The sequence below is a fragment of the Sinocyclocheilus grahami genome, unplaced genomic scaffold (assembly GCF_001515645.1).
Source record: "Sinocyclocheilus grahami isolate Dianchi unplaced genomic scaffold, SAMN03320097.WGS_v1.1 scaffold413.1, whole genome shotgun sequence".
NCBI classification, from domain to species: domain Eukaryota; kingdom Metazoa; phylum Chordata; class Actinopteri; order Cypriniformes; family Cyprinidae; genus Sinocyclocheilus; species Sinocyclocheilus grahami.
In genome coordinates this window covers 111,061-125,846 of record NW_015505592.1, presented here as the reverse complement: position 1 = coordinate 125,846, position 14,786 = coordinate 111,061, and the positions used below count along the sequence as shown (strand labels likewise).

Genomic DNA, 14,786 nt, shown 5'->3' with positions numbered 1-14,786 from the left:
TTACTCTGAAAATTTATTTTGAGTGCAAACCATTCTTTTAGGGCTGAACAATTTCGGAAAAAAACTTGTTCACTTGTCTTCACAAGAACCAACTCGGACATCTTTCAGTAATCAAGAAATAAAGAGATATTTTATTAATCTTATTATTACATAAAAATATTAAACCTAGTAAGAAATCTTATTACTATGCAATACTGTACTTGTACTGTGTATTTATACAGCTGTAAAATTACAATGCTAATATTTGCATCGTAATTTCTTAATTGCATAAATTTTTCTGTAATCCATTGAGCTTTTATTTTGGCAGAAAATGCAGTTAGCCTTTACAGCTAATCTTTTGCTGGCAACAGATTCACATTGCATTCCCAAATTCACTTTTTAAGCGACATGCAGAGATTGAGCTTATGTCGAGCAACATTTACCATGACCCAAGCTTCTCTGCAATTCTGAAACTCTGCCATATCATGCTTTAGATTTAATTTTGATATATTGCACAGCCTTAACCAGAACACTCATACTGACTCCCCCTTGGATTCGCAGACAGTTAAGACACAAGTGTGTCACTGTTGTTCTTCACACTGTTGTGCCTGGCAAAAGCTCACTCCGTGTGTGTGTCAGTGAAAGCTCAAAGTAACGGATATATCTAGGTTATTTTTAGCACTGTGACTTCAAAGAGTGTCTTTCCTAAGGAGAATTTCTACTTCAAATGTTAGAGTGGAGAGAAGAAGCTCAGGATTATTTCTGCTCATTGGCTCCAGTGCAGCACAGCATGCAGATGTATCCTGTTTGCTACGGGCACTTATAGGCCATCAAATATTGGGTCATATTAATCAAATATGCTTTTTATTTGGTTACTCTCACTGAATAAACATGGAAGAGTGAGACTGAAAGACTGCTTGTGACATTTCTCTCAAACTTTATTTCACAAATGTGGCGCCCAACGTGGGGCGCCCTCTGTGAACCGTAAGACTATTAATGACATTTGCAATTTGTGGCTTGAGATTGAGAATGAGATTGACTGTCAGCGATCGTATTGAAATTGTTTGATGTTTTCGGAGAGTTGGAAATACCGTTAAATCAACAGGCTATCGAGTCGTGCATCGCCTCCCTCGGATTCCCCAACGACAATATAATTGAAGCATACAACTGAAAATCGACTTTAAACACTGCTATGATGCACTGCAGGAAAACAGAGCAACTTAATAGAATCTAAAACTGACTTAGAGAAATAGTGGGGGGAAAGGAGGTTTATACCATTAATTTCATTGTCATTGAACAGCATATCCTCCACAAATTAGGAGCCTTGGGGTGTAAACAGACTATGAATCAGTGCGTTTATCTCTGAAGAGAATCTAAAAGGAACACACCAGGGGAAGATATTCGCCTCCTTCAATCCAAATCCATTTTCAACGATTCCTACACAAGCTGTTCCTCATCCAGTGAGCTTCTTCATCCTTCATATTGATGACTGAATCATTTCATTATTATCAAAAGAAAATGAAAGATCTGCCAGCTCACGGATCACACATGCTGCCATGTTTCCTACTTTTAGACCTCAGGTGAAAATACCAATCACGATCTTCGTATCTCCATGGAAAATACACTCTGATATCTCAAAGAAAACCATTGTCTAGTTATTGTTATTCTGAACGTGCGCCGCGGAGACACCAGCTTTACCTGCTCCACTTTTTTAATACATGTCTGACTCCAGACCACTTTCGACCTGATTTTCAGTGGAGCGTGAAGCAGCAAACCATGTGCGCCTGCCAGCTTACTTCAATCACTGAGCCCCTTTAGGAATACTGGCCAAAAATACACTTTACTACAACTACTACATACACACACAGCGCCTGCGTTCAGTTTTCTGTTAGCTACATCCATAATAACATCCAGACTGGATGCAGAGATCTGATTCCGTCTGTATCTCAACTGAAATATTATCTGTAATGCCATTGTTTAACCTTCGCTTCTTCTGCAGTTCAATATGGTGAGGCTAATCCACCCATTTTAACATCTTTATTCAGCTGATGTATAGGCTCCAACCCCATCTGTCCCCATTCGTTCACATCGCCAGCCATAATAATGTAACAAAATAACAAAGATGACTAAACAGCTTCAGTGTGAAGTGGCAGCAGTTAAAACAGCCAATTCTGTCATCATTTACTCATCCTCAAGTCTGTCTAGCTTGTTTTCTTCCGTGCAACACAAATTAAGATGTTTGGAGAACTATCTGTGTATTTTGTTCATACAATGAAAGCCAACGGGGTCCAATGTTGTTCAGACTCCACTGACTTACAGAATATCTACCTTTGTGTTCCACAGAAGAAAGTAAGTCATACAGGTTTGGAACAACATGAGGGTAAATAAACAATGACATAATTTTAATTAAATACTTTAATTAAAAATGCATTCACACCAGTAGGTGTCAGTATGATGTCCAATATCACTGGGAAGAAAGGCCAGTGAGGCATAAACCAAATATAATATGTGGACTTTTAGGGCCTTATTATACACCTGGCGCAATGCGGCGCCAGGTGCGACGCAAGTGTTTTTTGCTAGTTTCAGCCTGACTCAGTTGTCATTTTCACGTCCGGTGCAACATTGTTTAAATAGCTAATGAATTTGTGCCCATGGGCGTGCTGGTCTGAAAACGAGGTGTGTTCAGGCGCATTGCTGGTGCATTGCTATTTTGAGGCAACTGAAATAGACTGCACCATTGACCAACAAAAACCTTGTCTAAAGTCTGGCACGATATATATTTTTTGTTATTTAAATAGTGCGTTAGTAATATGCGCCTATAGGCGGGTGCACAAAGCGTGTACACTTTGCAGCACACAAACATTTAAAAAAAATGAAAAATCAAAGGATTAAAATGTAAAAGATTATTATTATTGTGTACATAAATAAAAAAATGCCTACGTCATAATGGATAGTCATTGCATGTATCAGAATTACGCACACGAGCAGATCCTTTCCCTCACTAGAGAAGCGTTCAGTTTTTCCGCTTGCAAATTCCACCATGTAAAAGCGAATCTGCCATGGCGTGAGTGCAGCTAGCTTTTCAAAGGGAATGGGAGATTCTGATTGGTTTATGGCATGTTACGCCCAAAACACACCCATTACTCATTAAGAGAATAGGGACAACCATTTTAGACCATGTGCCGGGCGCGCCAACCATCTTTCCTGTTCTTAAACTAGCAAAAGTGGATTCGGACACGCCCTAAGCGAAATTGCGCCGTGCGCTTTAGACCATGAGCTTAGATCGTTAAAATAGGGCCCTTAAAGTTCAAACTTTCAAAGAGATTTTCAAAGTAAATTTTGTGTGGGTCTCGCATAAAAAAAAGAAAAGTAGTGGAATGTAAAAAAAAAAAATGTTTTACTACAACAGTCAGGTGCAACAGTCAAACACGTCTCTCTAACATATGTTTATATAGAAAAACAATGGAAAAGCAGCATAGTGGAATGAAAAACACATTCTTACGGCCCCTTACAATCTTAATTTTTAGGCATTTGTGTTTGTATTAGAGGTCTGCTACCCGACCCGAGCCTGACGGGTCCCGAAATACTTTCGGGTTTCGGGTCGGGTTCGGGTTAATGTTTAATTAATAGCTTCGGGTTCGGGTCGGGCTCGGGCTCGGGTTTATAGCTAAACTAAAACTGTGTGCAGTAGCCTACGCTGCTTTCATAGTCGCACGCACACACATTATAGCACACGACAACACAGCACGGAAACTTTTATTAGTAAAATAGCTTCGACAGGCTACTGACTCGCAACGTTATATTTCTCTGCAATGAGGGGGTAAAATCGCTGTTTTTGAAGTAACTAAGCCTCATTGCTTGTAGAGAGAGGCGCGCAGACACCGGTTCACACACGCAACTTTCATCCCTCTCTCGCTCTCTTTCTCTCTCTCTCTCTCTCTCTCTCTCTCTCTCTCTCTCTCTCTCTCTCTCGCTAATTCAAATAAATTATATAATTAATTAATTCAAATAAATGTGATCTTACCGCACTGCATCGTTGTGTCTGATTTAAAGCAGGCCGAATGCTAACGAGCCTTAACTGACGAAAATGACCATAATTTGCACGATGAATTATCGTCTTGTCGTATACAACTATTCAAAAACTCGGCAGAATTTATGTTACCGTGGCACCTGATGTTCATAAACTTTCATAACTGGTAAGTGTTTTTTCTTTTGCCTTGTGAACTGGCCGAGCCTTAATGATTCTGTTTCTTTACATGTATTTGTTTACTGACCGTTGCATGCAATCGTGAAATACAGCATTTTTTTTTTTTTAAATTGGCTATTCGTTGTGGGGGAAAAAAAAAAAGATGTCGGGTCGGGTTCGGGCTCTAAATTGAACTGTGCCGCTTGGGTTGGGTCGGGCTGGGTCAGACGATCTCGGGTATGGGTCGGGTTCGGGCTTCAGTTTAAAGCCTGTGCAGACCTCTAGTTTGTATACAATTGGCAGAAGAAGAATGTGTGTGATACTCCTCTAAATTGAGGTTAATATTTATGAATTTAATCCAGCTACATCATCACCTGCTTTGTGTCTGTTTGTTTCTGTGTGTTTGTGGGAGAAAGTGTTTGAGCATCTACGTGTGAACTGTGCCATTGCGCTTTGAAGTATTCTGTTTGATCATACTCACAACAGCTTTAACATGTTTATACGTGTGTGTGTGTGTGTGTGTGTGTGTGTGTGTGAACCATTGCTCGGCACTGTATGAATTAATATTTCTAAAAGTAGGCTTCATTTACATAAAAGTATGCAAGTCAGTGTGCGCAGAGCTCTCGTATGGCAGAGATAGTGTAAAGACTTGATTAACTGCATGAAGACGTAATCCTCTCTCACTCACACACATTTCCATTTGTGACTCTGAAGATCCCTTAATAGTGGCTATGGCCTTTCCTCTTTTAAAAAGGACCTTTCACATTGCACTCTAAATTCATTGTACCACAACCTCTTTTCCTGTCTGATGCACGAGCCCTCTGTCTACTGAGAGAGCACATAGTATTATCTTTTAAGTAGAAAAGTGTGAGTGTGTACAGGAATGTTTGTACTGTTAGTATTCTAGTGTACTATGTTTATTTCTGCAGTAACTTTATATTTTTGTCATTTTTATTAGGTTTGTTTTGTGTGTTAATGCATTTATTTTATTGTTTTATTTATTGCTTTAGTTATAATTTAGTTAACTATAATAACTCTGATATGCAAAACACACTGCATGATATAATGCGGCCAACTTGACCATCCTTTTTCACTGATGACAAATGAGGAAATAATATCAGCTTGGACTCTGTGAAATCAAAATAGTTGTTTTGTTGCTTTTAGTCCATATATGTTCTTGATATTTACATTTTGACAATTATGAATTGACTGGACGCATCAGTGGTTACCATCTCAACTATCAAAATGCAATTCATACCTTGTTACTTATATAGATACTTGTATAGAACACACATTTTGAGTAAAAATTTAAAAACAATGCAATAACTTGTGTAGTTTTCAGTAAGCAGCATATGTGTGTACAGTTATAAGAAATGATAGGCTATGAATAGGATGGCTTATTTCTATATTCAAGGCAGTTTGATTGACAAGGTTAAGCCAGACTGACATGTCATTTGATTAGCTGTGTGTCAGAAATATTGTTAATTAATGCAGCTCTCTGTTTGGCTCTTGAATGTTATTGAGATAAGAAAAAAAAAAAAGAATTCTCCTCAAGCAAGCCCTTTTAAACTCTTTTCTCTCTGCCTCTGCCTGCGGGTGAGTCACCCTTCTGGAGAAAGGGTAGTCTCCGTTGCTATGGTTACAAGTTTTCCACTAGTCAACCATCTCTCTAAATGCATTTCCAGTTTTTGGCTGCTGAGCTCTCTACAGTTGAATCTAACAAAAACATGTCAAATGATTCACTCCAAAATCAATAATAATAATACATTATATTTTATATTTTTCAGACAATCAGTATTATAATTTTTTTGCATCATGACCATTATGGTTTCAAAGTGTTTTTTAAATTGTAAAAATACGGTTCGATATGCTTATAGCAATATACTAATATAATTTTGAAACTTTTAAAATTGCATAAATTAACTATGTATTATGAATAAACATGAATTAACAACATAAATATTTAATTTAAAAATAATTATTACCTTAGAATAATAAATGCTGTAAAATGTTAATTTTATTATAATGTTTTAACCAGTGTTAATTACACTATTTATTTATTTACTTATTTATTTATCAGCATAAATTAAAGACAATACAAACACTACCAAGTAGTTTATAACCTGTATATATTATCATGAAAGTAATATCACAGTGCAAAATAAATAAATGAATAAATGAAATAAAAAATGTAAACCATAATGGGTTTCATTTTCATGATCCAAAATATAATTACTTGTTTCTTTCTTTTGATTTTTGGGGTTAAATTTGACAGGAGTATGTTCTTGCCAGGTTTCTGAAACCTGACGCCACATTTCCTTGACTATTATGCTGGTTTTATAATGCAGACAGTTTTATATTTCAGCCTCTGTTTCAGTTTTTTTTTGTCTCATGTTGTGCTGCGTTGTCTCGACTGTTAATGCTCGTATCTCTGCTGTGCAATATGCAGTGCTTTAGGTCAGAATCTCCCACACACACTCATACTTCAGGCTAGCTCTCTTTCCCTCCTCCATATTTTACTGCATTCTGCTTCCAAAACTGGACCATGACGACCTATTTTTTTGGGATTAGTCAGAGTCAGGATTTAGGAGGTACTATGTTAGGCTGCCAATCACAGACTTGTCTTTTTATTTAATTTAGGTAAGAACTGCATTAGGTAAGGGTTCATTAGCTTAGTCATTTCATATGAGGATTACCTCCTGAAGAAACAAACCTATATTAAATTGACGTCATGGAAAAAAAGGATTTTCCGAGCTGCTTTTCCAACTAAACAAACATTATTTCATGATGCATAGTATTATTCACTGATGTTATTTGGAAAAATACTTTCAGTTATGGGTCATTTTCCATCAGTTACCTCTTCACATATATTTGATATAGATTTTGTCCATTTTCTGGATGTCACACCTCACATAAGATGTGCTTTTGATGCAGCTGAAGGCGTACTTTCTGTTCAATTGTGTTTCAGCTGCTCTCTCCCCAGTCTAATCCAATCAGAAATCATCATGGTGTTGACATCACATTAATATATCAGTGCCTGCATTTTCATATAAACACTATCAAGTTACATTAGTGAAAATTTCACAGGCAAAAAAAGTCCATTGTCAATAGTGTATGTCGAACAGGACATATATTTGATATAGATTTTGTCCATTTTCTGGATGTCACACCTCACATAAGATGTGCTTTTGATGCAGCTGAAGGCGTACTTTCTGTTCAATTGTGTTTCAGCTGCTCTCTCCCCAGTCTAATCCAATCAGAAATCATCATGGTGTTGACATCACATTAACATATCAGTGCCTGCATTTTCATATAAACACTATCAAGTTACATTAGTGAAAATTTCACAGGCAAAAAAAGTCCATTGTCAATAGTGTATGTCGAACAGAAGTCACGTTCAAACCAAGCAGCTTTCTTTCGTTCAATGCGGTGAATCTGAATGGCCAACCTGAATCTGCTGAGAAATCTGTGGTGAAATCTTTCGCATTTCCCCCGTGAAATCTTTTGAATGGCTGAATTTTCCATGAAAGTTCACAAAACAACAGTAAATGTCACTGCACCTTTACACACTTCACATGTGGTTACAAACGTAGTTCAATCATAGTTCATTTGCATATACTGTATATATTTTGCTATCTACTAGAGTTTGGGTACTTGGACTCGTACTCAGACTTGAGTCCGGACTTGAGAATAACTTTCCAGCGGACTTGGACTTGTTACGGACTCGGATGCATTTTTACTCTGACTTGAGCCTTTGGGACTCCAAAAATATTTCCGAATCCAAGCAAGTCCAGGGACCGTTAACGGAACTATCACTGACACGATGCATTGTCACAAAAGGGACACTGAGTATTTGCATGCATTTTTACATCCTGCCAGTACTTGAAAGCTGCCGGATTTCTGTGCGCACACACCCAGAACACCTCTCAGTGTACGAATGCTGAGATAAGTTCTCTTTTGCATGTTATTGCTACACACCCCAGTACATTAAATGTTATGTCAAAATGCCTGTCTTGGAGGGTATTCATGTAAATGCATTTGGTTATGTCTGAAGTGAACCTCAACAGTTGGGAGAAATACGGATGTCGAAATATTTGATCCGTGCGTCAGGTCTTAAAGCGACAGCAGTGTGAACCTGTTGTCATTTATCATTAATGCTAATTAAACGACAAAAGACAACGAGAAAATCACTCACTGCTCTTGACTGAATCACTTTAGTAACTTAAAGTGCCCCTATTAGGCTATGCCTTTTCGAATATTACCTTTCATGCAGTGTGTCATGTAGCTGTATGTGAACATAAACTATCTGCAAAGTTGTGAAGCCGACAGTGCATGATAAATAGTTATTGTCTATCAAAAAAAAAAAAGTCGGCTCGCAATCGCCTAAACGAGTCGTCAGGAATTTGAATCTTATTCTGTTACGGCTCTCCGTCACGAAGTAACACATTTGCATATTGTCTGCCCACGTTTTACGTCGACAACTTGCCCGTCCACAAACAGTAACATTTCCGTGTGGTTAACATCATGTCGAGAAGACGCTGTATCCTACGCTGTGAGAGTAAATTTGTTTTATCACATCTTATTACCACAAACTTTGTTAACACTTGACACTTACCACTGAGAAACGGCCTGCTCCAGTCGTGCTTGCGAATCAGTCTCTTGTCGATCAGCCACTTCAACCGTTTCATCATCAGACTCCAGCTCGAATTGGTAAGGTACAATCCATACCAGCTTTTCTATGTATTGACAAGTCTCCAGGGCTGTCATTTCGTCATGGCAATGGGCGTTTCGTTTCCGACGCGCGCTGTACGCGGTAGACCAATCCAGAGCCAATCTCTCTACGGACTCTGGACCAATCACAAAGGAATGCACCATCTGACCAATCACAGCAGTGAGGGCTCACGGAAAGGAGGGGAAAAAAATCTATTTTTTGAGAAAACTAACGTGTTTTTTGACCTTGCATGCATGTAAACCTGTTTTAGGAGACTCATAAAACAATATTAGCAACCTTAAAAATGGCATAATAGGGGCACTTTAAGTAATAAGAATAATAAGTAATAAGAATCATTTATATTTAATGCAAACGGTTTAGATTTGTGCGGTTTTATTTTTATATTTATTACTTCATTAAATGTCTGTAGTAGGTTATTTCTGAAGTAATCTATACTATATAGACCTATCTGAATTTGTTTATTTTTTTTTATTTTTTTATTTACTAATTATTTATCCTTCTGCTTGCAATTAATAATTACACTGTTTACTTGCCTTCAGTAAGATTGAGAACGTTTTACTTTCAATAGTTTAGTATTAGTTTTTGGTGTTGTAATAAATATATTGTTGTTGTTAGTGCCGTTCTGGTGATTTTATCAGTAAAGAAGTTATCCACCTTAAAAGTTACAAGATATTTCTCACTAACGAGGTAATAACGGCACTGTTCTGTAAGTAGATGAACTTAACAGTTTAGCTATTAGCAGTGATGCTGCTGCCGAATACTGTTGAGCGACGCACAGACTCAGGTAATTCTCACACGCTTAACCTCTCTCTCTCTCTCTCTCTCTCTCTCTCGCTCTCTCTAATAACTTCATTATTAACCGCATTAGTCTGCTATCAGTAGATCAAGCCTCTGTTTGCTCTAAAATGATGTTTTGGAATTAGCAATGGAGGCATGGGACGCCCTGGGACCACACCGCCCAGCTAAATAAAGTCAAGTCCTGCTCTGTGATTTTTACATTGTAAAAGCTGTTTCACTCTGAAGTATGTACATCGAGTTAGCCATAACTTCTATTACTTGACTTTAAGTTTACAAAAATCAAAATGGCAAGATGCAATAGAAGTTTGCTTTTGTTACATTTAAATGAACATTAATTAACAATTAAGATACTGACAAACTGTAGTGTTTAGTTTGACTCGGACTCTACACATTTTAGGTGATTGATTAAAGATTCTGACTCGACTTGAACTCGACTTAGGTGGACTCGAACCCAACACTACTGTCTATTATATACTTTACAATCCCATGAGGCCACAGGAGAGGATTTACCAATGGCAATGAAGCGACGCAACTGATGCTGGTAGGTCAAGTGACAGTAACAACATGGCGGATGTAGTACGACCGAATTTCATTCATACTATAGAGAACATACTTTTTAAACCGTCCCAAAGTAAGTTTCAAACCAAATATAGTACCTGCTAGACAATATGCAATTTCAGATTTTGCTTATGCTACAGCTTGAGGCGGTCTACACTGGATAGGTCAAAGCGAACTTTCCAAATCCTATTGTCCTGTTGCTGGAAATGGCACAATCATGGTGTACATCACAAATAGAATGGAACATCAGTTCACAGCTGTCAAACTCTACACGTTACACCACACCACATCCAGCGTAGACAGTACCACTGATTATAATGAGCTCTGTTTGCTTTTGACATGATTCAATGCTTGTGTCCCGTGTAGATAGGTCAGTGAGGGTAAAAAGTTGTCAAAATTAAGTTGGAAAGTGGAAAGGGTGGAACATTGTCATAATACATGTTTACGGTGCAAGAATCCTTGAGTAGTTTTAAAAAGGTCAAAGGTGTCGAATAATGAATTCACATCAGTGAACCATGCAGATGTTCTGAAGTTTGCTGTATTGGTTAGAAAGTTAACTGCATTCTCATTTACTTTCATTGCTATTAGCATATGATCATGACCGATTAAATTAAACAAAGGCAATTAAGCCTGTGCTCAAAGCCCTGTAATGGGACACAGGCAACCATCATCATGTAGATGAGATGTAATTATGTTACGTGATTGTCCTTGTTTCCGTGCAGTCAGAGGATGGAGTCACTGTTGTTTTTCCCTTTACTGCGGAGGATGTTTCATCTGGTTCTCCTTTGTTGACATGATTCAGCGTTCCTTTCTCTGTACTGTCAGGTTCAGTTACTGTGGCCTCTGAAGCACACCTGAGCTGAACTCCTGCTAAGTGTGTGTGTGAGCAGATCCCTCGGCTCCTCCTTGTGACATTGCTTGCACCAAAATATCTCTAAATGAAAGCGAATGAAAAAGGAAGTGATGGGGAGAAGGAGTGGAGTGGATCAATAAGCAACATGGCGAAGGTTGAGCACACGTCTCCTGTTCTAGCACTGCTGCATGTTAACACTTATCCCATGAAACACTGCAGATCATTTGAAAGCTTTTCTGTCAGGGTAAATTAACAACTAACGTTATTCATCATAACACAAGATTGGTTGTCCTGGAGGTCAGCCTGTTAACCCCGTGTGCTGCCCTCAAATGAGTGTACTGAATAGGTATGACTATCTATGACACACTTTATGACTGCTGTCTAACCCATGATGATCAATCTGTTAGTTACCACTGCTAGTCTCAGACACAGAGTTTTCAATATTGTCCTGGTATGGTATGGCATTGGGGCATAAATGTATTGCACTGCATTTTATGTATTATAAAAACATATATTATATTATATTATAGAAAAGTGTTTTGAAAAGCAGGTTTGTCATTTTTAATTGCATAAATATATTAATATATTGACTTCTTTTTAATTATGTAGTTAATACATGAAATTTTTTTAAATATGATGTAATGTAAACTACTATTTAAAAATGTGGTTTTGTATGATTCATTATATTTTATTCGTTCAGCTTCACAAAGTTCATTTAGCAATTATTTATTAAAATAAAAAGATGTATTTCAAGTGAATGTTGTGCTTTTGAAATTTCTGCTCATCAAACAATATTGAAAAAAACAAATCATGGTTTTCACATACATATGAAGCTGCACAATTGTTTTCAACATTGGCAATAATAATCAGAAATTTTTCTTGAGCACCAAATCAGAATTTTAAATGATTTCTGAAGGATCATGTAACAATAAGTGCTGAAAATTTAGCTTTGCTATCACATAAATAAATTACATTTTAAAACATATTGCAACGGGGGGGGTGGGAGGAAATAATAAAATTTCACAATACTATTTTTACTATATTTCTAATCTAATAAATGCAGGCCTTGGTGAGGATAAGATATTTTCTTTCTCAATAACATAAAAAAAATACTGACCCCAAACTTTAAATGTTGTGTCGTGTCATGCCATCATATGTTGAGTCATCATATGTTGTGTCATCATGTCATATATCATATCATGTCGTATGTCATATCAGGTCATGTCATATGTCTACTGCCTTTATAAAACACATTTATATTAATTTAGTTCTCACATTGAGAATTTAGTTTGTAGTGAGGTGAAGGGTAAGTTTGTAAATCGATGTGTGTGCTGGTTGTTTAGTATTCAGGACTCTCAAAGTGTCTCAGAGGACATGGTGCAGTTTGTCGATCAGAGGAGGTGATGCTGACATCTTCATCAGCTCTTCTCTCAGTACGAGAGTTTGAACACACACATCCTTATCACACCATCATCTCCTTCACACTGACCCTGCCTAATCAATTCACACACACTCCTGCTTTTACCGTTCACATCTTGTTCAATAACCGTTCCACGCCAGACGGATCGATGGATCTACACCAATACAAACACTCTCTCACACACACACACACACACACCCCATGTCCTCATGTGTCCCCAGTGAGTTGGAGGACTGCGGTGTATTGCGCTCAGTACTGTTGTGATTCCTGTGGTGTGAGATGCAGGGAGGAGGTCATGACACACTCCTGTGGCACACTGTCAGATCCGTCAGCGCTCTCTAGAGCTTTGTGTGTGTGTGTGTGCTTTGTAGGGGTGTGTCCAAAAAAGTCATCGCTCATAAATGCAGACAAAGGAGCTGCTGATTGTTAATGTTAATTAATACATTCATTAACCTACTGCTAATCTCAGTGTATGATTGACACAACCTCACAGTTCTGAATGTGCTGATGGCTGGATTTGTAATGCATGCTGGGAAAAAAGACAATAAGCTGCAGATTTGTCATATTGCCTTTTGTGCTCCAGGCAGTCAGATGGAGATGTGTCATTTGCAGCTTTAATAACACACAGGCCATTGTGAGAGAGAGTTGTAAATCTCACGCAGTGATTTACTAAAGTTTCGTTTTATATTTTAAAGTCAAGCCATCTTCCTCTCTTTCTCGGTTTAGTGCGGAGTTAATACGGTCTTTGGAATACTTTTTGCACGTGGCTAATAAAGCCTGTCATGGCTCTTACCTGCATTAGTGGCACTAAGATTTATTTAAGTCATCATATTTGAGTCATTTAGTTTGGATTGGACAGCAACCAGTAGTCTTAAGTTTCTGTCACAGTTGTTGGACCAAATTTTGGACAACTACAGATTGGACACACAAAATGGATATGCTCTCGAATGATTAATATTTGTGTTCAGTTTTCCCAGAAGAGAAAGTCTGTCTTTCTTTCTTTCTTTCTTTTTTTCTTTCTCTCCCGTCTGTCCGTCTTTTTTTTGTTTTCAGTCACGTTACTTCAATTCAAAGGAAAAAATAATATATACATATTTTTAGAAATTAGTTTTAACATTTAAATAAAAATATGTATTTATTTATTCTCTTTACTTCAATACAATGAAATGTATTTTTTGTAATATTTAAGTGAAAATGCATTTATTTGCATTTTGCAGTGCGATGTGATCTGGGTGTTTTATTGTGTGATTCCTTCAATGTCAGTATAACAACAGTATCTGAACGGTGCAGTTGTTCTGTTTCTGGCCAGTTCTTGTCTAATACGTCATCTAGTTTATTTAATGTCCCCTGTCTAGTTTTTCTGATTGTGTTCATGTAACAGAGTAGCTATTCATTTGTAACCCTGCGTCATACTTTTCTGCTCATCCAGAGTCTTATCAGGGTCTGGAGTCTCTAGAGACCAGACACTCATAAATCACATCACCCGCTGCCACCCAAACACTCCGCACCGAACCGGAGACCCTATTAACCTGCCCCTATCTTAATGAGTTAGTTAACACACTATTTTCTGTGAATGTAGCTCATCCCTGAGCTCGGGTGCCTGGGGAATGCTGGGAAAGTGTGATAATTGACCATTGTTTATCATTGATTGCAGACTGATGAATGGGGCGAAAGGGACTCCATTTGTTTATGTCTTGTTTTGCTTTATGTCACTGCCATCTCCCCCTCCTCCTCTCCTCTCCATCTCACCTCGTCTGAAGGCTGGAGTCAACGTGCTCCTGCAGGATGTGAACGGGAACATTCCACTCGACTACGCCACAGAGGGCACGGAAACCAGCTACATCCTCATCAGACACCTGGAGGAGAATAGTAGGATCCTTCATTCATTTAGTTCTTTATTTATCAGTTTTATATGACTACATAAAAAACGTGTACTTTGTATGTTTTTTGGTTTTTTTCCCTCTCCCCCCCCCCCCCCCCCCCCCCCTCTCCTCTCCATCACACCTCGTCTGAAGGCTGGAGTCAACGTGCTCCTGCAGGATGTGAATGGCAACATTCCACTCGACTACGCCACAGAGGGGACGGAAACCAGCTACATCCTCATCAGACACCTGGAGGAGAATGGTAGGGTCTTTCATTCATTTGGTTCCTTATTTACCAGGTTTGTATGACTAAATAAATGCATAACTAGGACCTGGAGATTGTTGAACAGTGCACTAACGTTTGCAAGTGTGGGAGCGGTAATTTATATATATATATA

At 38.0% G+C, this 14,786-nt stretch overlaps 1 protein-coding gene across 1 annotated transcript in view; it reads left to right on the top strand.

Annotated features, from left to right (window-relative positions):
* myo16 (myosin XVI) overlaps positions 1-14,786 on the top strand; it is a 182,646-nt gene that overhangs the window by 58,001 nt on the left and 109,859 nt on the right. The window contains exons 4-5 of the mRNA XM_016232534.1: positions 14,287-14,395; positions 14,549-14,650. Coding sequence (XP_016088020.1) covers positions 14,287-14,395; positions 14,549-14,650 — 211 coding nt within the window. The remainder of the gene's footprint in view (positions 1-14,286; positions 14,396-14,548; positions 14,651-14,786) is intronic.